Here is a 25,687-nt window from a genome sequence, read left to right as displayed (position 1 = left end):
ATGGGATTTCCCATTGGTGTCACCCCATTCCGCCAGGAAACCCTCGGTTGGGGGTGCACTGCCGGCGGGACCTGAGAATCCCACCGGTGTGAAATGCAGGAGAACTCCCCCCATGTTTCAGGTCGATGATTTTTCGTCAGAAAGTCTTTGCTAACTGATCCACGATGATTACATTCAGAGCCCCCTGGGGTAGATCTTAGTACAAGGCTATGCAATGGGTGATTGTGAATCAGCAGAGTCTCTGAACACAATTCCCATTGAATTCGTCAAGAGGGACATAAACATGTTGCCGACTCATTATTAAAATGCGTTACACCATCGTGCAAATCTATCTCAGTGAATGATGGGCTTTTGAGAGGTTTTAGCAATGTGATACAGAGTTATTGAGAAGTAAGTGCTTCCATATTGTACCTTTTGAATGGCCAAGTTTAAAACAGGGCAGCACGGTGGCACAGTGGTTAGCACTGCTCCATCACAGCGCCAAGGACTTGGGTTCAATTCCCAGCTTGGGTCACTGTCTGTGTGGAGTCTGCAGGTTCTCCCAGTGTCTGCGTGGGTTTCCTCCGGGTGCTCTGGTTTCCTCCCACATTCTGAAGGATGTGCTGGTTAGGTGCATTGACCCGGACTGTGGCGGCTAGGGGAATTTCACAGTAACTTCATTGCAGTGTTAATGTTAGCCTTACTTGTGACTAATAAATAAACTTTAAATGAAGAAACATTATTTAAACACGATGACTAATGAGGTCACTTGCTTTACAATCATTCGTTTATTCACAAGGTGATCTCCTTTTAACAAAGCAGTCTCGCCAACAAGATTCCCTCCAAGAATTCCTCCTTCTCTTTGAGAATTCCTCCTTCTGCTCAGTTCCAGCAGGACTCTGACACTGTGTCCATGTGACCGTCCTTCCTATGTAAGTCTTGAGAGGGAATGTTCGAGGATATCACAACCCAGCCTTCATCCCCATGGGAACGCTGGCAGGAATCAGTGGGAAAATAATTCGGGGCTAAACAATCCTGCCTCAAATTTCCTCCCTCTGACCCAAGGGAGATTGAGACTGCACGTAACAGCTGGAACTGTAGCCTTGGCTCTAACACCAACTAATAGAAACATAGAAACATAGAATCAGTGACGAGACATTGAACCTGGGCCATTGCTAGGACAGTGTGCTCAATGCCACCGCGGGTGCTGCCTTCATAACAAAGCCATAGACAAGTGTTCAGAATTTATTTTTGCCCGCCTTTTCTTTCCATCCACTTCTAGTGTTATTTTGTTGATGAATATTTGTCTTCACTGCCAGAGTTCCTGAATCTGACTGAAGAAGGCAACTGAACCAACATCCTCTGATGCTGTTGTTAACCCCTGGGTCCTTCAGCTCTGTGTGTGTGTGTGAACCAGGATTGTTCCTTATCATAGAATCCCTACAATACAGAAGGAGGCCATTCAGCCCATCAAGTCTGCACTGACCACAATCCCACCCAGATTCCCGTAACCCCACACACATTTACCCTGCTAATCCCCCCTGACATCAAGGGGCAATTTAGCATGGCCAATCAACCTAACCTGCACATCTTTGGAGTGTGGGAGGAAACTGGAGCACATGGAGGAAACCCACGCAGACACGGGGAGAACGTGCAAACTCCACACAGACAGTGACCCGAGGCTGGAATTAAACCCGGGTCCCTGGCGCTGTGAGGCAGCAGTGCTAACCACCGTGCCACCGTGCCACCCCATAACATGGCAGAGAAAGTTGAGAGGAGATTTAATAGCGGTGTTTAAAATTGTGAAGAGTTTAGATGGAACTGAACTGGGAGAAATTGTTTTCCTGGCAGGACTGTCAGTAACCAGAGAACAACAGATTTAAGAAAATTATTAAAAGAAGCAGGCAGCAAATGAGGAGAATTTTGTTTTTACACAGCAAGGTTGGCGTGATCTCGAATATGCTGTCTGAAAAGGTGCAGAGAGCAGATTCAGTCCTAACTTTGAAAAGAGAATTGGATATATAGTTGACAAACAAATATTGGTGAGGATTTGGGGAGAGAGCAGGGGGAGTGTGTGGAATTGGACAGCTCTTTCAAAGAGCTGGCACAGGTACAGTGGGCAGAATGGCTACCTGTGTGCTATGATTCTATAACTCTAATTTTACAGCTCAGTTTAATAACTTCTTCAAACTCCTTCCAACCTGACAATACAATTCATCTACTGAACAAAAATTGAAACAAAAAGAAAAGCAACTTGCATTTATATAGCACCTCTCGTAACCAAAAGGAGCTTTATAGCTAATGAGGGACTTTTTTTGAATTTGGGAAACACAACACACAGCAAGATCCCACAGACAACAAGGTGATAATGGCCGGATAGTTTGATCTCTTGATGTTGATTGACAGATAAATATTGGCTAGGATTTCTTCTGTACAGTGCTGTGGGATTTTTGACATTCATCCAGAGAGCAAGTTTAACATCTCATCCAAAAAATGGCATTTCCAACCATGCCACACGCCCTCAGCACTGCACCAGGACTTTCAGCCTAAAGTTTTGGACTCAAGTCTCTAGAGTGGCACTTGAACCGACAAACTGGAAGCAAGTGTGCAACCAACACCTAAAAACATTAATCCTCGTGCTTTGTGCGTGATCTTGCTGCGTAGACAATAAAATTGAAAATTTATTTATTAGTGTCACAAGTAGGCTTACATTAACACTGCAATGAAGTTACTGTGAAATTCCCCTAGTCGCCACACTCCAGTGCCTGTTCGGGTGCACTGAGGGAGAATTTAGCACGGCCAATGCACCTAACCAGCACGTTTTTCAGACTGTGGGAGGAAACCGAAGCACCCAAAAGCCCATGCAGACTCCGCACAGACAGTGACTCAAGCAGGGAATCGACCCTGGGTCCCGGGCGCCGTGAGGCAGCAATGCTAACCACTGTACCACTGTATCACCCCAAAGCTTAGAGGTTAGTTCTGTGTCCCTGTGTCCTCCGGGTGCTCTGGTTTCCTCCCACAGTCCAAAGATGTACAGGTTAGGTGGATTGGCCACGCTAAATTGCCGCTTAGTGTCCCAAGATGTGTAGTTTAGATGGATTAGCCATGGTAAATGTGTGGAGTTATAGGGATAGGGCAGGGGAGGGGGCCTGGGTAAAATACTCTGTCAGAGAGTTGATGCAGACTTGCAGGGCTGAATGGCCTCTTCTGCACTCTAGGGATTCTATGATTGGCAGCCGTGCCTTTAACTGTCAGGATTCTAAGCTCTGGAATTCCCTCTAAACCTCCCCTTTTTCATTTAAAATGCTCCTTAAAACCTCCCTCTTTGGCTTTTGTTCTTCTGTCTGTGTGAAATTCCGTTTGTTAACACTTCCATGAAATGCCTTTACTCCATAAAGGTGCTACGTAAATGCAAATTGTTGCGGTTGTTGTTGAAGTAGTATAAGTTGAGTTCAAGCTTTTTTGATTTGACCCATGGTGGAGGTCACTCTGCGTCACCAGAAAGACCATAAAATTGGTAAGATTTGGACATCACTAATCCAATAACCAAATAATGAGTTCAAAATGGCTGACAGACTCGATGGGCCAAATGGCCTCCTTCTGCACTGTAGGGATTCCATGAAGCTATGAAAATAAACAGAGCTGCTCACAGGAGCAACAGAAAACAAATACCAAACACATTCCAATATCGCTGTGAGTGTCTACAATGTTGTGAGGCTTTAAGGCCTTGCCTTTCAATGGAGGGCTGATCTTACTATGAATTCTGGGACTGATCCAATCCAAGGCCTTCCTTTATTTTCTCTGGCTCTTGAGAGAGAAAGAAAAGGAGAGAAACACTGGGACACATGCAGGAGATTGCGATCCCCAGGAGGAAGAGCTAGAGATTGCAATCTCTCTCTCGTGAGGCCGTCACTGAGCGCAAGTTTCTCGGCCTCCTTTTTAATCTGCAGGGTTACACGAGGCTGAGGACTTCCCTTTGGCTTTGACCCAACGTGTAAAATAGCTCATTCGAGCTGTTTGGAACCATGCCCTTGTGTATCTGACCCCACTCCTCGTTTTAACCTGGGTCACTCTGGCTGTTCAGTACCTCAGAGCCTGTCCGGCAACAACCCTCTCCCTAAAGTCAGTTACTTTGTTCGGACCATGATTCAATCACAAGCCCAGTGAAGGAATGGCGGTTAAGCAGCAGGAGGCTGTGATTTCATTCTGGAGTAACATTCAGTTATATTTCTTTTAGTTATTGCCTAAACAAATACAGAAACTGATACTCAGAGAACATGACCAGCTTTCAACAGGAGGAATCTTTACAATGAGACCTCCGAAAGTTTTATTTTTTAGAGTCACAAGCAGGCTCACATTAACACTGCAATGAAGTTACTGTGAAAAATCCCCTCGTCGCCACACTCAGGCGCCTGTTGGAGTAACTGAGGGAGAATTTAGCACGGCCAATGCACCCTAACCAGCACATCTTTTGAACTGTGGGAGGAAACCCACACAGACACGGGGAGAACGTGCAGACTTCACACAGACAGTGGCCCGAGGCTGGAATTGAACGCGGGCCCCTGGCGCTGTGAGGCAGCAGTGCTAATCACTGTGCCACTGTGCCGCCCGTCCAAAGGTGGAGCAATTAAAGTAAGGGATGGTCAAGAGGTCAGAGTTCGAGAGGTGACTGTGACACTTGGTTTATGATCAATAACTCTTGCAGAAAATTGTAAAATCAATGATGATGATAGCAGTCGTGTAGAGGTTAACAGGAATGAAACATCTTGAAAAAGGATCCAAATTTCTCATTTTTCGCCTTGTTTCTTGCTTTCTCCACAGACCTGCGGGCCGCTCTGGGCCCACGAGTGTGGAAGCTCCTACTACAGCACCGGAATCTGCTGCAAAATCAGCTCCAATTTCAAAAGTGCCCGGGCTTTTGCACCAGCCATCCAACGTATGACAAGAATCCCTTCTGCTCTCAACTTGCATGTGTGCTTAAATAGTTAAAGAAACACAGCTTCCCTCCTGCGTCGCATAACCCGCTTTCACTCAGAGGGAATAACACATAGGCGCTCAGCTTGAAGCAGCATGCCTATTGGCCAGGCATCTGATTAACCAACACACGAGGCATTGACATTGACTCTGACCTGCTTCTCTCCATAGGTTGTGAGACGTACATGGACATTGTGATTGTTTTAGATGGCTCCAACAGTATTTACCCCTGGTACGAAGTCCAGAACTTTCTTATAAACATTCTGAAGAAATTTTACATTGGACCGGGACAGATACGGGTGAGCGCGAGGTTTTCCTGCTCATTGTATAAATCCAGCGTGGAGTCTGACTCCTCAATACAATGGGAATTATCACTTGTTACAGTGAACAGCAAGCAGGCATTGAGAAATCTTTTTTTGATTTGATTTATTATCGTCACACGTATTAACATACAGTGAAAGGTATTGTTTCTTGCACGCTATACAGACAAAGCATACTGTTCATAGAGAAGGAAAGGAAAGAGTGCAGAATGTAGTGTTACAGTCATAGCGAGGGTGTAGAGAAAGATCAACTTAATGCAAGGTAGGTCCATTCAAAATGGCAACAGGACTGTTCTTGAGTCGGTTGGTACGTGATCTCAGACTTCTGTATCTTTTTCCCAACGGAAGAAGGTGGAAGAGAGTATGCCCAGGGTGCTTGGGGTCCTTGATTATGCTGGCTTGGAGTAGAGAAGGTTAAAGGTCATCCCTCTATAAGTTTATTTATTACTGTCACAAGTAGGCTTACATTAACACTGCAATGAAGTTACTGTGAAAATCCCCTCGTCGCCACACTTGAGCACCTGTTCAGGTACATTGAAGGCGAATTTAGCACGGCCAATGCACCTAACCAGCACATCTTTTGGACTGTGGGAAGAAACCGGAGGAAACCCACGCAGACACGGGGAGAATGTACAAACTCCGCACAGACAATGACCCAAGCCGGGAATCGAACCCGGGTCCCTGGCACCGTGAGGCAACAGTGTTAACCACTGGGCCACCATGCCACCCATGAAATAAAGGAGTTTTAAACGAAGATGAGCTTTTATAGACTAAACAGAAAGAAACTGTTTCTGGGGGCAGAGGGGCAGTAACCAGAGGGAGGCAGATTTGAGGCAACGTGAGGTAAATATTTTTAAGCAGTGAATTGTGATCTGGAATGCTCTACCTGTAAGGATGGTGGAAGCAGATTCAGTAATAATTTTCGAAAGGGAATTGGATAAATTCTTGAAGGAAAAGTTCTGCAAGGTTAGGGAGAAAGAGGTAGGGAGTGGGACGAATTGGATAACGTTCTCAAAGAGCCAGCACAAGCAGAATGGGCTGAACGGCCTCTTTCTAGGGTACGGGGAAATGGCAGGCGAATGACACTAAGACATAATGTTAATTTGGAGAACCGGTGCACAGATGAAAGGCCAAATGGCCTCCTTCTGTGCTGTAAAAATTCTGAGATTCTGTGATAGGGTCCATTAAAAGCGGAAGTTGTTAATAAGGAAATAGATTTAATAAGATTTGAAACAAATTCCCATGAGGCAGCTATCTGTTTGCTTACATGCACAGTTTGGGCCTGACAAGTTGTCTGTTTGTGAGATCGATACCGGGCTGCTGGCTGCTGAGGGAGAGAGGGAATTCAGGCAATCAGTAGTTGGAAAAGCTTGGAGAGGGTCTCACCAGGTGGGAAGGCATAACCTTTAACCTTGTGATATAGGGATAACCTTTAACTTTGACCTTTAACCTTCAATACTCCAAGGAGATTTCTCAATGCCTGCTTGCTGTGCCCTGTGTTTTGAGCCTGTTCTTATACCTGCTGTCTTTGTTCTTGCAGCTGGGCATCGTGCAGTATGGGGAGACTGCCATCCATGAGTTTGAGTTGAGGGACTACAAATCTGTTAGTGACGTTGTCAAGGCTGCCAGAAACATTCAACAGCGAGGAGGGACGGAGACCAACACCGCGCATGGCATCGAGATCGCACGGTAATGGCTTCCCAAATCCCCATTCTAATTCCAGTGCAAATCGGAGAAAGACACTGGGGGCGGACTTTACTGATGGAGAGTGATCAACGCTCACCATCCTGAGAGCTGGTGCAGAACCTGCGGCCGCCAACTCTCAAACTCCCACTGCCACTTAACACTCACTTGTACGTTGATTGGCAGTGGACAGGATTTCCGTCTGCTCTTGGAACAAAAAGTCCCACATTGAGAGCTGTCAGCCAACCAGATGGCACGGTGCAACAGTGTTTCGCATTGCTGCCTCACAGTACCAAGGTCCCGGATTTGATTCCGGCTTTGGGTGACTGTCTGTTTGCACATTCTCCCCGTGTCTGTGTGGGTTTCCTCCGGGTGCTCCAGCTTCCTCTCACAGTCCAAAGATGTGCAGGTTAGGCAGATTGGCCATGCTCAATTGCCCCTTTTATTTATTAGTGTCACGAGTAGGCTTACATTAACGCTACAATGAAGTTACTGTGAAAATCCCCCAGTCGCCACACTCCGGCGCCTGTTCGGGTACGCTGAGGGAGTATTTAGCACGGCCAATGCACCCTAACCAGCACGTCTTTTGGACTGTGGGAGGAAACCGGAGCACCCGGAGGAAACCCACGCAGACACGGGGAGAACGTGCAGACTCCGCACAGACAGTGACCCAAGCCGGGAATCGAACCCGGGTCCCTGGCGCTGTGAGGCAGCAGTTCTTGCCACCGTGCTGCCCCTTAGTGTCAAATGATGTGTAGGGATAAGAGGATAGGGCCGGGGGAGAGGGCCTTGGGAAGATACTCTGTCAGAGAGTTGGGGCAGACTCGATGGGCCGAATGGCCTCTTGTACACTGTTGGGATTCTCTTTATGATTCTTCAATCTGGGCAGGCACAGCGCTGCAGTGGCCAGAAGTGGTAATGCAGTACTCTGGACTTTCAAAAAGATAAGTCCCAGTGGTCGCAGGGAAGGGGACTCCGAGGGGCGTTGGGAGTGGGGGTGGGAGGGTGCGGGGGCAATTGTAGTGCAGGGATTCTTGCCCTGGCTCTCTGAGTTACTAGCCTAGTGACGATGCCACTGTGTCACTGCCTCCCTTGTCCATAGGGAGGACAACTCCTATATCTTTGTGGTTTTTGGGAGCATGCTGTGCATAAATTGGCTGCTGTGTTTCCTCCAGCGACTAAATTTCTTAAGTACTCCATTGCATGTAAATAAAAAGGAGGCATTCTGAGGCTGTAAAAGGTGCTATATTAATGCAAATCTTTCTTTTCTTATCATGGAAAGTGTCATAGTGGCATCCAGTCGTATTCCTATCTGGCATTAACTTTCTGGTTGTTGGATAGCAATCAGGGGCAGGACACCAACTATCCCCCCAGCCCACTGCCCTTCCACAACCTAACCTAATACAGCAGAGCTGAGAAATACTCTCGGAGTTGCACATGGATTCTCTGAGATGGGACCAAGCTTCCTCAGAAGATCCCTGCGATTTTCAATTTATGATAAAAGCTGTCCATCGCTAAATGAACAGAGTGTTGGGCGGTGAAGGAACCGGAAGCTCAGACGGGAAATAAACCTGCCCGATTTTCTGCTTTCATTTGCAATTCCACAGCGGGGAGCAGTGGATGTTTTGGGTTAACTGCACTGCACATATCCTGACCACAGGATTCCAAAGTCACCCCAAACACACTGCAAGCATTTTCGCTAGTGCTAATCTTGCAGATTTTTTGGTGATCTCATTGTCAGTGCCTGTAATGAAAGTTCAGAGACTCCCATTTTCCAGTTGCCCCATTATTGTTGGATCACAGTTCATATAATATCTTCAGATGTGAATAATATTGTTGCATGTAATCGCACTTTCACCAGTTCCGTCATTGCCAGTTTGATGTTGTGTTTTTTGGCTGATGTCCAATTCTTGTTATGCTGTTGTCTACGACAGCCAAGGTGCTTGATTCCAGGGTGAAAAACCCATTGGAGAGACGGTGGTGTAAATCAGTTTGGAACTGGCAGCCAGGTCGGCATTTTAGAAATCTGTAAAATACATTAAAGAGAGGGCAGATTCTGTAATGTTAAGCTTCGTGGAAAAAAATAAGCTAGAGTAGGGAAGGATGATGAATTCTGTTCACAGCTGCATTCAAAGGCCACACACATTCCATACGAACATACGAATTAGGAGCAGGAGTAGGCCACTCGGCCCCTCGAGCCTGCTCTGCTGTTCAATAAGATCATGACTCTTCTGATTGTAACTTCAACTCTACATCTCTGCCTACTCCCCAGTAACCTTTCACCTCCGTGTTAATCAAGAATTTATCGAGCTCGGCCTTAAAAATATTCAAGGACTCTGCTTCCATCTTCTTCTGAGGAAGAGAGTTCCAGACACTCAGAGCCCTCTGAGAGAAAAAGCTTTCCCTCTTCTTGGTCTTAGGGCTTAGTCAGCCAAAGGCGTGGCCACCAGAGATGGAGCGACCCCTTATTTTTAAACAGTGACCTCCCCTGGTTCTAGATTCTCCCACAAAAGGAAACACCCTCTGTAATAAGTCCTCGGAGACAGAAGTCTCTTCACCAAAATCCCTTTATTTACAAGTCTGACAACAGCATACAGAGTGCTCTCAGTTAGCAGCCTACACTAGGAGTGCCAGAGGAACTGACACGCCTGGTTAAATACAAAGCAAGAGGCTCCCTGATTGACCCATAATTTTGGCTCTTAATCAGGATGCTCATATTCCAGCAGGCCCACTTCAATTGCCTGATTAAAGTCGTTACACCCTCCCCACATCCAACACAGTGGTTAGCACTGCTGCCTCACAGCGCCTGGGACCCGGGTTCGATTCCTGACTTGGGTCACTGTCTGTGCGGAGTCTGCACGTTCTCCCTGTGTCTGCATGGGTTTCCTCCCACAGCCCAAAAGACGTGCTGGTTAGGTGCATTGGCCATGCTCAATTCTCCCTCAGTGTACCCGAACAGATGCCATAGTGTGGCAACTAGGGGATTTTCACAGTAACTTCATTGCAGTGTTAATGTAAGCCTACTTGTGACACTAATAGATAAACTTCAACCTCAAACATCCAACCTATCAAGACCACCACAGCATCTTAAAGGTTTCGATCAAGTTGCTTTACTCTTCTAAACTCCAGCAGATACAAGCCTAGCCTGTCCAACTTTTCCACTTAATGGGTTGTGAGGCACATCATAGGAGTGTTTTCAAACAAACGTTGACACCGAGTCACAGAGAGAGATATCGCCAAAACCTTAACCAAAGACGTAGGTTATAAGGAGTGTCAAAAAGGAGAAAGAGGTAGGGAGGTGGATAGGTTTATGGAGGGAATTCCAGAGCTTCGGGCCTAGTCAGCCAAAGGCACAAACACCAGTGATGGAGCGATTAAAATTTCGGCAGCTTTGGAGGCCAGAATTAGAGGAGAGCAGAAATCCCAGAGGGCTGTGAGGCTGGAGGAGATTCCAGTGATTGGAAGAGGAGAGGCCATGGAGGGATTTGAAAACAAGGATGAGAATTTTAAAATGGAGGCATTGTCAGGCATGACAATGTACACAGGGATGATGGGTAATTGGGTCTTGCTGCCAAGTTAGATCACAGGCAGCAGAACTCTGGATGGCCTCAACATTATATAAAATGGAAGGTGAGAGGTCAGCCAATTGGAATAGACAAGCTTAGTGTTAACTAACCCTTACTGACATGGATGAAGACATTGAGAGAACTCCCTGGTCCTCTTTGAACAGTGACAGGAGAACCTGGATGGGATTTTCGGGCCACTCTTGTTCCAAGACCAGGAAACCCCGCCCGAGGTCAACGGAATTTTGCGAGGTCTGTGTCCCGCCCGTTACAATTCCTGTGGCGGGTGGGATGGGAAAATTCTGCCCCTTGAATGCTGAGACAAGCAGTCAGTGTATTGGTTTGATATCTTGTTGGAAGGATGACTTGGTATGGGGTGAGTGCTGGAGTATGGCGTTGAGATAGAGGAGCAGCCATGATCATACTGAATGGGAGAGTCAAACTTGAAGGGCTGAATGGCCTCCATCTGCTCTATTTTGTATGTTTCTAAAACCAGTTTAAAAAGTGTTCTCTTTATCCCTGTCAGCTCCGAGGCATTCAGTGTTAGAAGAGGTGCCAGAAAGGAAGCCAAGAAGGTGATGATTGTCATAACTGATGGTGAATCACATGACAGCCCACATCTAAAGCAAGTGATTGAGGACAGCGAGCGAGACAACATCACCAGATACGCCATTGCGGTAGGAAACATGCACAATGCCAGATCCACTCTTAGTAGCCAATGATGCATCATGTAGTATTCAACCAAGTGGCACAGTGGTTAGCACAGCTGCCTCACAGCGCCAGGGTACCAGGTTCAATTCCAGCCTTAGGTGTCTGTGTGGAGTTTGCACCTTCTCCCTGTGTCTGCGTGGGTTTCCTCCGGGTGCTCCGGTTTCCTCCCACAGTCCAAGGATGTGCGAGTTAGATGGATTGGCCATGCTAAATTGCCCCTTAGTGTCCAAAGGTTAGATGGATTAGCCGTGGGACATGTATGGGGCTACGGGGATAGGGTGGGGGAGAAGGCCTGGGTAAGAGACTCTGTCCGAGAGTCAGTGCAGACTCAATGGGCTGAATGGCCCCTTGTCCACTGTAGGGATTCTATGAAGTCAGTGGGGAATTTTCAGGGTCAACCCTGGGTTGAGTTGAGAAGTTGACGTCTTGCCCAGCACAGCGGTAGGGCCGCTGTATTTTGCTTCACTACCTTTTGTTTAAGGACCGGGAAAATCCTCCAGGATCCCTGCTCCTGTTTTGTTTTCTAATGCAACGAGTTGCATTTACATAGCGCCTTTTTGTAGCAAAGTGTTCTAAGATTCTCCATGGATACTATTGAAAAGTGCACTACATGCAGATTTCAGCTAAAGTTAAGATTAGGCTCTGCTATGATGCTCCCCACAGTCGAATAGCAAGCCGACGCTTGCCACCTGGTCTGAGGAATGGGCATCTGGGGGCAGGTACCTCCTCAGTCTGTGGCTTTAAGATTCTTTAACCATCATCCCATTCTGCAGGTGCTTGGATATTACAACAGAAGAGGCATCAATCCCAGCGACTTCCTAAAGGAGATCAAATCAATCGCCAGCCACCCAGACGACAAGCATTTCTTCAATGTCTCTGATGAGTCAGCTCTGAAGGATATTGTGGACGCACTCGGAGCACGAATCTTCAGCTTGGAAGGTAAAGACTCTTTGGTTTTCCTGGGTGATTTCGGTAAATTTTGAAAGAAAACAAATACTTGTCTTGAGCTTTCCAACACCTTTGGACACAGGTTTGGACTTTGGGTGTCCCGACACCATGCAGGCCACAGCGATTCAAGATGGCCGTTCGCTCCCAACTCATCAAGGTTGTGGCAATAAATTTACCCGCACAAGTGATGCCCACATCCCGTGAAGAAATGTTTTAAAAACCCCAAATCTCTTTACAGACAATGACGTTTTTCTGTACAGGGAGAGGGTGGGGAGAGCACCTGGTTAAGATTTTCCGTCAGAGAGTATCGGGCGGCAGAGTGGCACAGTGGTTAGCACTGCTGCCTCACAGCGCCAGGGACCCGAGTTCGATTCCGGCCTCAGGTCACTGTCTGTGTGGAGTTTGCACATTCTCCCTGTGTCTGCGTGGGTTTCCTCCGGGTGCTCCGGTTGCCTCCCACAGTCCAAAGATGTGCAGGTTATGTTGATTGGCCATGCTACAAATTGCCCCTTAGTGTCAGGGGCTCTAGGAGGGTAAATACATGGGGTTACGGGGCTAGGAACCGGGCAGGATTGTTGCCAGTGCAGACTTGATGGGCCAAATGGCCTCCTTCTGCGCTGTAGATTCTATGATTCTATAGAGTTGGTGCTGGGTTGAATGGCTTCTGCTGCACTGTAGGGATTCTATTCTATTCACGGGTAAGAAATTCAGCAGCTGATTAGGCACAGCAAGATCCCACGAACAGGTTGGCGGATATCCGTCAGTGATTCACTCCGGTGGCCTTGTTTTTCAGCACTTACATCTTCAGGACTCTCTTTGTTCCTCTTATATTGGCTCTAATCTGGATACTCTGTTTAATTACTGGCATTTCCCACTTGCTGCCAGGGATCCCATTGGGATCTTGGCGTGAATGTCTAATGCGACAACATGCTGCCCCGAGCCAGCTAAGTTGGAGTCTTGGCAGCAGATAGAACTCTTTAATAACAGGCTGGGAAGATTCTGGCTCACAATGTCACACCGCTGCAGTGGAGAATGCACTTCTGAGGTCAGGGGTTATGACACGTTGTCGGGCCAGTGTAGAGGGAGCTTTACTCTGCATCTGATTCAGACTCCACGGGTTCTGGGAGTTTAAAAAATAATCTATCTGTTGACATGTTACGGGTGTTGCTGACTAGGACATTATTTATTGCCCATCCCTTCCTGTTGGTGGTGAGCCATCTTCCTGTGCAGCTGCTGTCCGTTTTTGTAGGTATACCCACAGTGCTGTTAGGGAGGGTGTTCCAGAGCTTTGACCAGTGACAGTGAAGGAACGGCTACATACTTCCAAGTCAGGATGGTGAGTATCTTGGAAGGGAACTTCCAGGTGGTGGTATTCTGCTGCCCTTGTCCTTCTAGGTGGTAGAGGTCACGGGTTTGGAAGGTGCCATCGAAGGAGCCATGCTGTGTTGCTGCAGTGCATTTTGTAGATGGCACACGCGGCTGCCCCACTGGGCATCGGTGTTTTTTGGACATTGTTGGGTAAAAATGGAATAGCCCTCCATTTGCCACTTTGACATTGCCCATCTTGGTTAACGCAAGAAAAGTAAATGTATTGAATCAGAAAAGTAGCTGGACTTGTTAACACTAATAAACGGTTCTCTGTCTTATTACTAGGGACCAATGTTCAGAATGAAACATCGTTTCAATTGGAGATGTCAGAAGCGGGATTCTCAACACATTTTGTGGAGGTAAGCAAGGGTCAACACATTTCGTTTGTTAGCCTTTTTAACGGGATTAGCTGTATCTTAGCCTGAGCTCAACATCCATCATCCCCCTGTGACTTGAGGGCAGTTGGAGACCAGAAGATCCCAGATTCGGCTGAATTAGGCTGCATTTGGATGCTACGGTTTCCTCCCACAGTCCACATGGCGGCACGGTGGCACAGTGGTTAGCACTGCTGCCTCGCAGCACCAGAGACCTAGGTTCGATTCCCGGCTTGGGTCACTGTCTGTGTGGAGTTTGCGCATTCTCCCCGTGTCTGCGTGGGCACTCCGGTTTCCTCCCACAGCCCAAAGATGTGAGGGATAGGTTGATCGGGCATGCTAAATTGACTCTAGTGAATGGGGATTAGCCGGGTAAATATGTGGGGTTGCGGGACTAGGACCTGGATGGGATTGTGGTCGAATGGCCTCCTTCTGCATTGTAGAGATTCAATGATTCTATGATGATTCCAAAGATGGTGGATTGGCCATGCCAAATTGACCCTGAGAGCAGGATTTTCCGGCTGTACTTGTCCCAAGGCCGGAAAATCCCGTCCAAGGCCAACGGACCTTTGTATGGTCCACCACCCACCCCCTCCCACTACGATTCCCGTGGTGGGCGGGATGGGAGAATTCTGCCCTTAGTGTCCAAAGGTGTGTAGGTTAGGAGGATTAATGGGGTAAATGTATAGTGTTACAGGGATAGGGCCTGGGTAAGATGCTTTGTCAAAGAGTCGGTGCAGACCCAATGGGCCGAATGGCCTCTTTCTGTACTGTACAGATTCTATGGTGTTTAAAGAGGCCAGAGACCAGCCTTGGAAAGAAAGACAAGAACTTGCATTTAGAAAGTAGTTTTCGCGACCTCAGGATGTTCAAAAACACTTAACAGACAATGAAATGGTTTGGAAGTGTAGTTAATGCAAGAAAGTCGGTGCCAAAATGCACACAGGAATCTCCCAGGCACAGTATTGAGGAACAGTAACAATGAGATGCAAACAGCTGATTGCTATCCAGCACTTCCTCATTGAAGTGTCCAAATGTGGAAAGACAAGTGAGTTGTGGGTGAAGCCTCTCCCCCATACCATGGCCTAAAAGTCTCTGACACTCACTATCTGGGATGAATGTTGGCCAAGTGTCCCCTTCACTATGGATACCTGATACCTGCTCAGGGAACCATATCCTGCGAGAAAGAATTGCTTCAGCAAAGGAGGAGGGGGCAGTTCAGAAGAGGCCCATCAGCCTATCGTCTCTGCACCGACACGTGAGAAACACCTGAACTCCCACCTAATCACATATGCCAGCACTTCATAGAATCATAGAAACCCTACAGTGCAGAAGGAGGCCATTCGGCCCATCGAGTCTGCACCGACCACAATCCCACCCAGGCCCTACCCCCACATATTTACCCGCTAATCCCTCTAACCTACGCATCTCAGGATTCTAAGGGGCAATTTTTAACCTGGCCAATCAACCTAACCCGCACATCTTTGGACTGTGGGAGGAAACCGGAGCACCCGGAGGAAACCCATGCAGACACGAGGAGAATGTGCAAACTCCACACAGACAATGACCCGAGTCGGGAATCGAACCCGGGACCCTGGAGCTGTGAAGCAGCAGTGCTAACCACTGCGCTACCGTGCCGCCCTGAACTTGGCCCTGAATGTTACAATGTTAACAAAGAACAAAGAAAATTACAGCACAGGAACAGGCCCTTCGGCCCTCCAAGCCTGCACCGACCATGCTGCCCGACTGAACTAAAACTCCCTACCCTTCCGGGGACCATATCCCTCTATTCCCATCCTATTCATGTATTTGTCCAGACGCCCCTTAAAACTATCGTATCCGCTTCCACTACCGCCCCTGGCAATGAGTTCCAGGCACCCACCACCCTCTGTGTAAAAAACTTGCCTTGTACATCTCCTTTAAACCTTACCCCTCGCACCTTAAACCTGTGCCCCCTAGTAATTGACTCTTCCACCCTGGGAAAAAGCTTCTGACTATCCACTCTGTCCTTGCCCCTCATAATCTTGTAGACTTCTATCAGGTCACCCCTCAACCTCTGTCGCTCCAGTGAGAACAAACCAAGTTTCTCATAGCTAATGCCCTCCATACCAGGCAACATCCTGGTAAATCTTTTCTGTACCCTCTCCAAAGCCTTAACATCCTTCTGGTAGTGGGGCAGCCAGAGTTGAACACTATATTCCAAGTACAGCCGAACTAAGGTTCTATAAAGCTTCAACATGACTTGCCAATTTTTAAACTCAATGCCCCGGCCAATGAAGGCAAGCATGCCATATGTCTTCTTGACTACCATCTCCATCTGAGTTGCCACTTTCAGTGACCTGTGTACCTGTACACCCAGATCCCTCTGTCTATCAATACTCTTAAGGGTTCTGCCATTTACTGTATATTTCCTATTTGTATTAGACCTTCCAAAATGCATTACCTCACATTTGTCCGGATTAAACTCCATCTGCCATCTCTCCGCCCAAGTCTCCAACTGATCTATATCCTACTGTATCCTCTGATGGTCCTCATCGCTATCCGCAAATCCACCAACCTTTGTGTCGTCCACAAACTTACTAATCAATCCAGTTATATTTTCCTCCAAGTCATTTATATATATTACAAACAGCAAAGGCCCGAGCACTGATCCCTGAGGAACGCCACTTGTCACAGCCTTCCATTCAGAAACGCACCCTTTCACTGCTACCCTCTGTCATCTATGACCAAACCAGCTCTGTATCCACCTTGTCAGCTCACCTCTGATTCCATGCGACTTCACCTTCTGCACCAGTCTGCCATGAGGACCTTGTCAAAGGCTTTTCTGAAGTCCATGTAGACAACATCCACTATCCTACCCTCATCAATCATTTACGTCACTTCCTCAAAAATCTCGATCAAGTTAGTGGGACATGACCTCCCCTTCACAAAACCATGTTGCCTCTCGCTAATATGTCCACTTATTTCCAAGTGGAAGTAAATCCTGTCCCAAGCAATCTTCTCCAATAATTTCCCTACCACTGATGTAAGGCTCACCGGCCTGTAATTACCTGGATTATTCTTGCTACCCTTCTTAAACAAAGGAACAACATTGGCTATTCTCCAGTCCTCTGGGACCTCCCCTGTAGCCAGTGAGGATACAAATATTTCTCTCAAAGCCCTAACAATTTCCTCCCTTGCCTCTCTCAGTATTCTGGGGTATATCCCATCAGGCTCTGGGGACTTGTCTACCTTAATGCTTCTCAAGAATCCCAATCCTCCTTTTTGATCTCAACATGACTCAAACTATCTACACACCCTTTTCCAGACTCATCATCCACCAAGTCCTTCTCTTTGGTGAATATTGACATAAAGTATTCATTTAATACCTCGCCCATTTCCTCTGGCTCCATGCATAGATTCCTTCCCCTGTCCTTGAGGGGACCAACCCTGGCTACCCTCGTGCTCTTTATATATGTATAAAAAGCCTTGGAATTTTCCTTAATCCTGCTGGCCAATGACTTTTCATGTCCCCTTTTAGCCCTTCTTACTCCTTGCTTAAGTTTCTTTCTACTTTCCTTGTATTCCACACTTGCTTCGTGTGTTCCCAGCCTCCTAGCTTTGACAAATGCTTACTTTTTCTCTTTGACTAGGCTCACAATATCTCTCGTTATCCAAGGTTCCCAAAACTTGCCATACTTATCCTTCATTCTTACAGGAATGTGCCGGTCCTGAATCCCTATCAACTTCCACTTGAAAGCCTCCCACATGCCAGATGTGCCAAGTGCTCATCCAGGTACTTTTTAAAGGATGTGAGGCAACCTGCTTCCACCACCCTCCCAGGCAGCGCATTCCAGACCGTCACCACCCTCTGGGTAACAAAGCTTTTCCTCACATCCACCCTAAACCTCCTGCCCCTCACCTTGAACCTATGTCCCTCGTGACTGACCCTTTAACTAAGGGGAACAGCTGCTCCCAATCCACTCTTTCCATGCCTCTCATAATCTTGTACACCTCGATCAGGTCACCTCTCAGTCCTTTTTGCTCCAACGAAAACCACCCAAGCCTATCCAACCTCTCTTCATAACTTAAATGCTCCATCCCAGGCAGCATCCTGGTGAATCTCCTCTGCACCTCCTCCAGTGCAATCACATCCTTCCGATAATGTGGCGACCAGAACTGCACGCAGTGCTCCAGCTGTGGCCTCACCAAAGTTCTATACAACTCCAACATGTCTTCCCTGCTTTTCTAATCTGTGCCTCAATTGATTAAGGCCCATCTGCCTTTTGCACCACCCTGCTAACATGCTTTCAGTTTTCAGGGATCTGTTGGCAAACACGACAAGATCCCTTTGTTCCATAGAACTTCCTAGTGTCCTACCATCCATTGAGTACTTCCTTGTCAAATTATTCCTTCCAAAGTATATCACCTCACAATTTTCAGGGTTAAACTCCATCTGCCACTTATCTGTCCATTTGACCATTCTGCCTATATCTATATAAGGGCTTCACAGTGGCACAGTGGTTAGCACTGCTGCCTCACAGCACCAGGGACCCGGGTTCAATTCCGGCCTCGGGTCACAGTCTGTGTTTGCACATTCTCTCTGTGTCTGCGTGTGTTTCCTCCGGGTGCTCCAGTTTCCTTCCACCGTCCAAAGATGTGCGGGTTAGGTTGATTGGCCATGCTAAATTGACCCTAGTGTCAGGGGATTATCAGGATAAATATGTGGGGTTACGGCCTGGGGTGAGATTGTGGTAGGTGCAGACTTGATGGGCCGAATGGGCTCCTTCTGCATTGTAGGGATTTAGTGATTCTATGATTCTTGCAAACCATGGTTAATTCACTCATTAGACCACAAGACCAATATATTCAATGACTCACACATTATTGTACATGTTCGTGAGAATTCAAACTGTTTTGATTTATTTTTGGCTTTTAATGATTCCAGTACATTTTTGACTTGCAGCAAAAGTATTAAACCCATGACGTACAACCTTACCTATCCTTCAAATTGTCTTTTTAAAAAAACTGCACTATTGGGCTCAAAGCAGAAAATAATTTCCATCAACTGCTGTAAATCAGCCAAAAAATATGATTCTTCTCCAAATCTTACTTGTATAAAATCTTCTTGCAGACGATGAGGGAATCTCAGAGGAGAAATCAGTCCTCGAGTAACTAACACGTGTTTGTTAACTTCAGTTGAAAAATAAGTACAGGGAAGACCAATTTCAGGACTCGATTGCTCACTCCCGGGTGGCACGGTGGCACAGTGGTTAGCACTGCTGCCTCACAGCACCAGGGACTCGGGTTTAGATGCACTATCAATTACGATATGAAGACTCCAGTGAGTGAGTGAAATTAACAGGCTTTTATTCACAAAGAACAGGAGCACACCCTTGTAGCTGACCTGGCCTAGACTGAGGCGAGGAGGAGGAACCATCACCTTTATACCTCACTCTGGGTGGAAAGGGAGGAGTCTCGGGCCAGGTACAGCATGGGTGTGTCCAGGCATACACATGTAGTTACAGTGGTTCACCACAGGTTTGATTCCTGGCTTGGGACACTATCTGTGCGGAGTTTGCACGTTCTCCCCGTGTCTGCGTGGGTTTCCTCCGGGTGCTCCGGTTTCCTCCCACAATCCGAAAGACGTGCTGTTTAGGCGTATTGGCCATGCTAAATTCTCCCTCAGTGTACCCGAACAGGCGCCGGAGTGTGGCGACTAGGTGTTTTTCACAGTACCTTCATTGCAGTGTTAATGTAAGCCTACTTGTGACACTAATCAATAAACTTTAAAATAACTAGGTCACAAGGCCAATTGGAAGCCAGTTTTCCAAGGCTGCCCACCTGAAACAGGTTTTAGATCTGTCCAATGTAATAATCAAAGGCCTAGAAGTTGCTGCCTAATTTATCATCGTAAGAAGTTTAACAACACCAGGTTAAAGTCCAACAGGTTTATTTGGTAGCAAAAGCTTGTGTGGCTTTTGCTACCAAATAAACCTGTTGGACTTTAACCTGGTGTTGTTAAACTTCTTACTGTGTTTACCCCAGTCCAACGCCGGCATCTCCACATCATAATTTATCATCAACAGGGTATTTACAACAGCCTAATCTGGTGATCCTTAAAGGGACAGATGGTGACCATTGATGAAAGTTCATTTTCTTGGATACATGTCATGCCACATTGGATCTTTTAATGTTTATTTTCATTGGAGTATGCAGCACTTCACAATGTAATTTCTAGCCTCGCTGAAAAAAACATGTCAAAGTTTTTCTCCGAATGCTCGTCAGGATACTTGACACAGGGAAAACAACAATTTATGCTACATGAGAATCCCGACTGTGCTAAGAATTACACTAACAGCCAATTTAAGATTATCAGTCGAGCTCACAGTGTAGCTCACTTATGTGTGCTAGAAGCCACGTGTATTCACACACAGCTTCAGATGAGCACCTGAAATTCCATAGCATACAAGGTTATGGACCAAGTGCAGGAAAATGGGATTATAATAGATGGGTGTTTAATGGCTGACACAGCCATGATAGGCCGAATGGCCTCATCTGTCCTCTACAACGGAGAAAACATCTCCATGCATTGCACCTTTCTTAACCAAGCAAAACTTTGGGTTAGCCATTCCCTGGTTCATTTCCCTTGACCAATCAGAGTCACCATGCCTGGTTTGAATATAAATAAATATTTGGCAGTTAACTGTTCCCTGATGCATTCCCTATACTAATGCCTCTACCAATCAAAGTCTACTTGCTAACTAATCAGTATTCTCTTCTCATGCAGCACAATTTGGTGTTCCTTTGGAGATTCAGTATTCTTGCGATTCTGTCCTGATGAGTGCAAGGCAAAGATCTTCAACAACATGTCTACTTTTTCTGAGATAAAGGCTAGTTTTTATGGTGTAGGAACTTTAATTTCAGTACTTCCCAGCCAATATGTGTTTAGGATTTGGAATGCACTGTCTGTCGAAACAAATTCAATAGTCACCTCTGAAAGGCAACTGGATAAATACTTTGGCCTGGATTTGCAGGATGATTGAGCACATCCCTGTCGACTCTGACAGGCCTGCAGCCACTTTACATCCTTGGACAGAAGTCCCACCTTGGTGAGTTCTCAGCCAATCTGATTGGCCACAGATCTCCAGCCCCTCCAGGCACAGCGCTGCAGTGGCCGGAAGAGTTATTGCAGCACCATGCCTGAGTCTAAGTCCCAGGGCCACACTAAGTACCAGGGGTCCCGGGGTCACAAAGGAGGAGATTTTGGTGTCTATTACTTTATTAGTTATTAGTTTATTAGCTATTAGTCAGGGGGTTAGGCCAGAAGGGGAGGGAGAGCCAGATCTACCAGGTCCCTGGGGGAAGGGCGTCCCAAATCTGAAGGGGCCACTCAAGGGCCTTAATAGGGGAAAGGACTGTCCGAGGCTCTGCCCGTCCCACCTTGAAGCTGCTTTTGGGTTGGGGCAGGGAGGATCCTGTAAGGGATCCCGTCCATGCAATGGTACGCTTCCCCGCTCCTCAGAACTTCCTGGGGAAGCATGAAATTCTGGCCTGGAAGGAGAAACGATCAGAGGAATATGCGGGAAGGGGTACGGGCTGACTGAATCAGAATTTTATAGCACATAAAGAGGCCCTTGGGCCTATGTATCATGTCTGTGCCGGCCATCAAATACCTATCTATTCTAATCACATTTTCCTGCACTTGGTCCGTAGCCTTGTATGCTTTGGCATTTCAAGTGCTATCTGAATGCTCCTTAAACGTTGTGAGGGTTCCCTCCTTTACCACCCTTTCAGGCAGCGAGTTCCAGATTCCTACCACCCTCTGGGTGAAAAAGCTTTTCCTCAAATCCCCTCGAAATCTCCTGCCCCTTACCTTATAATCTGTGACCCCTGGTTATTGACCTCTTTACTAATGGGAAATATTTCTTCCTATCTACCCTATCCATGTCCCTCATCATTTTGTACACCTCAGTCAGGCCACCCCCACCCTCAGGCCGACCACCCCTCCCCTCCCACCCACTCCCCACCCTCAGGCAGGCCACTCCCCCTCCAACCACCCCCCCCCCCCCCCCCACCCTCAGGCATGCCACTCCCCCCCCCCCCCCCCCCCCCACCACCACCCTCCAGACCTTCTCTGCTTCAAGGAAAACAACCCCAGCCTAACCAACCTCTGTTCATTGTTAAAACTCTCCAGCCCAGACAACATCCTGATGAATCTCCTCTGCACCCTCTCTGGTGCAATCACATCCTTCCTATAGTGTGGCGACCAGAACTGCACACAGTGCTCTATACTCTAGCTGTGACCTAACAAGCGTTTTATACAGCTCCATCATAACCCCCCTGCTCTTATATTCTATGCTTGGTCTAATAAAGATAAGGTATCCCATATGCATTCTTAACCACTTTATCTACCTGTCCTGCTGCCTTCAGGGATCTTTGGGCATGCACTCCAAGGTCCCTCTGGTCCTCTGTACTATCTAGCGTCCTACCGTTCATTGTGTATTCCCTTGCCTTGTTAGTCTTCCCAAAATTTTCAGGGTTCCCTCACACTTTTCAAGGTTAAATTCCATTTGCCACTGTTCTGTCCATCTGACCAGCCCGTCTATATCTTCCTGTAATCTAAGGCTTTCCTCCTCGTCATTTGCCACACCACCAATTTGTGTGTCATCTGCAAACTTACTGATCATGCCCCCCCACATTCGCATCTAGATCATTAATGTACATTACTCAAAGCAAGGGATCCAGCACGGCTCCCTGTGGTACACCACTGGACATAAACTTAAATCTGAAAGATGTGCTGGTTAGGTGCATTGGCCATGCTAAATCCTCTCTCAGTTGTACCCAAACAGGCGCCGGAGTGTGACGACTAGGGGATTTTTGCAGTAACTTCATTGCGGTGTTAATGTAAGCTTACTTGTGACATTAATAAATAAACTTTCAACTTTAAACAAAAAGTTACGGGGACTGGGCCTGGGTGGGATTATTGTCAATGCAGACTTGAAGGGCCAAATGGCCTCCTTCTGCACTGTAGGATTCTATGATTCTAACTTTTGACCACTACCCTCTGCCTTCTGCCACTAAGTCAATTTTGGATCCAATTTTCCAAATTGCCTTGGATTCCATGAACTCTTCATTGTCAAAAGCCTTACTGAAGTCCATGTGGACTGCATCAAATGTACTGCCCTCATCTACACAGCTAGCCACCTCCTCGAAAAATTCAACCAAATTTGTTAGATGTGATCTCCCCCTGACAAAACCTGAAAGCCATGCTGGTTGTTCTAAGGAAGAATTGAACCAAGCGCTGACCTTCCTACTCCAATATCCCACAAGGTAATTTAAAAGACCATTGGCGTTTCTGACTGACTCACAGGAAGAAAGGGCACAGCCTGTTTGATCCATCTTCAAAGGGAATTTAAAAATCACATTTCTTTCTTTCCGGTTCTCAAGGCAAGATGCAAATTTGTGGTTGAGTAGAACTGTTTGGATTATGTCTTCGGACCGAGACTTGGAGACAAGTGCAGCTGGAGTCCCCTGACTGAAGGGTCCAACTCCAAACCAGTGCTTCACTCCAGTGTTAGCTTCCTGGAGATATTTTCCTGCTCTCAATTCCTCATCCAAGATATGCAGCTGGTCTCTGCCTTCTTGCTCGCTTATCTGGAAACCATTTAACATTCTTACCATGAAGGAAACAATGAGGCACTCTGCTTTAAACTGCACTTTCCAAAATTCCAGTGGACAGTCAGTGGGTAATCATTGGAAACATAAATAGGTAAAACTATAACTGCTGAAATACAAACAGAAAATACTCAAAAGACGGGCCGGTTCATTCATCATTCAGGGAATTCAGAGAGAAGTCAGATTAAAAAGGAGAACCTTTGATGATCTCAGGCAGTGAAGTGCTTCTGAATCGATATCACTGTTGCGATGTTGGAAATGTGACTAACTTACGCATAGAAAACTCCCACAAACAAGAATGTCATCATCAGCAGATAGGTGGTGTTTTTGTGGCTTTGGTTATGGGACATGTACCAGCCAGGACACTAAAAAGAACTCTTCAAATATTGCATCAAAGCAGATTACTGCGGATGCTGGAATCAGAAACCAAAAGAGAAAATACTGGAAAATCTCAGCAGGTCTGGCAACATCTGTGAGGAGAGAAAAGAGCTGGTCATCTGGACTCGAAACGTCAGCTCCTTTCTCTCCTCACAGATAAAGAACAAAGAACAGTACTGCACAGGAAACAGGCCCTTCGGTCCTCCAAGCCTGTGCCGCTCCTCGGTCCAACTAGACCAATCGTTTGTATCCCTCCGTTCCCAGGCTGCTCATGTGACTATCCAGGTAAGTCTTAAACGATGTCAGCGAGTCTGCCTCCACCACCCTACTTGGCAGCGCATTCCAGGCCCCCACCACCCTCTGTGTAAAAAACATCCCTCTAATATCTGAGTTATACTTCGCCCCTCTCACCTTGAGCCCGTGACCCCTCGTGATTGTCACTTCTGATCTGGGAAAAAGCTTCCCACTGTTCACCCTATCTATCCCCTTCATAATCTTGTACACCTCTATTAGATCTCCCCTCATTCTCCGTCGTTCCAGGGAGAACAAGCCCAGTTTACCCAATCTCTCCTCATAGCTAAGACCCTCCATACCAGGCAACATCCTGGTAAACCTTCTCTGCACTCTCTCTAATGCCTCCACGTCCTTCTGGTAGAGGGGCGACCAGAACTGGACGCAGTATTCCAAATGTGGCCTAACCAGCGTTCTGTACAGCTGCATCATCAGACTCCAGCTTTTATACTCTATACCCCGTCCTATAAAGGCAAGCATACCATATGCCTTCTTCACCACCTTCTCCACCTGTGTTGCCACCTTCAAGGATTTGTGGACTTGCACACCTAGGTCCCTCTGTGTTTCTATACTCTTGATGACTCTGCCATTTATTGTATAACTCCTCCCTACATTATTTCTTCCAAAATGTATCACTTCGCATTTATCCGGATTAAATTCCATCTGCCACCTCTCCGCCCAATTTTCCAGCCTTTCTATATCCTGCTGTATTGCCCGACAATGCTCATCGCTATCCGCAAGTCCAGCCATCTTTGTGTCATCCGCAAACTTGCTGATAACACCAGTTACACCTTCTTCCAAATCATTTATATATATCACAAATAGCAGAGGTCCCAGTACAGAGCCCTGCAGAACACCACTGGTCACAGACCTCCAGCCGGAAAAAGACCCTTCGACCGCTACCCTCTGTCTCCTATGGCCAAGCCAGTTCTCCACCCATCTAGCCACTTCTCCTTGTATCCCATGAGCCTTAACCTTCTTAACCAACCTGCCATTAGGGACTTTGTCAAATGCCTTACTGAAATCCATATAGACAACATCCACGGCCCTTCCTTCGTCAACCGTTTTTGTCACTTCCTCAAAAAACTCCACCAAATTTGTAAGGCACGACCTCCCTCTTACAAAACCATGCTGTCTGTCACTAATGAGATTGTTCCAGATTGCTGCCAGACCTGCTGAGATTTTCCAGCATTTTCTCTTTTGGTTTGTTTTCAAGTATTGCTGTGGGACCCATAGCAACACCCACCTGAGAGGGCCTCAATTCCACTGAAAGACAGCCACGTCCAACAATGTTGCTCTCCCTGGAGTGGCAGCCCAGATTTTGTGCTCGAGTCTCTGGAACGGAATTCAGACTTTGAGCCTTACGACCCAGAGGCAGGAGTGCTTCCCACTGAGCCAAGGCTGACATTCCGAGTCTATCCTTTTGATCAGAATCCTGCTT

General features: G+C 46.9%; 1 protein-coding gene across 1 annotated transcript in view; it reads left to right on the top strand.

The window, feature by feature from the left end:
• LOC144511183 (integrin alpha-11-like) overlaps nucleotides 1-25,687 on the top strand; it is a 177,837-nt gene that overhangs the window by 78,070 nt on the left and 74,080 nt on the right. The window contains exons 5-10 of the mRNA XM_078241244.1: nucleotides 4,801-4,915; nucleotides 5,125-5,252; nucleotides 6,814-6,962; nucleotides 11,046-11,196; nucleotides 12,004-12,169; nucleotides 13,832-13,905. Of these exons, the coding sequence (XP_078097370.1) occupies nucleotides 4,801-4,915; nucleotides 5,125-5,252; nucleotides 6,814-6,962; nucleotides 11,046-11,196; nucleotides 12,004-12,169; nucleotides 13,832-13,905 (783 nt within the window). The remainder of the gene's footprint in view (nucleotides 1-4,800; nucleotides 4,916-5,124; nucleotides 5,253-6,813; nucleotides 6,963-11,045; nucleotides 11,197-12,003; nucleotides 12,170-13,831; nucleotides 13,906-25,687) is intronic.

This window comes from Mustelus asterias, chromosome 24, assembly GCF_964213995.1.
Source record: "Mustelus asterias chromosome 24, sMusAst1.hap1.1, whole genome shotgun sequence".
Taxonomy (NCBI): domain Eukaryota; kingdom Metazoa; phylum Chordata; class Chondrichthyes; order Carcharhiniformes; family Triakidae; genus Mustelus; species Mustelus asterias.
This window is presented reverse-complemented; position numbering and strand designations above follow the sequence as displayed.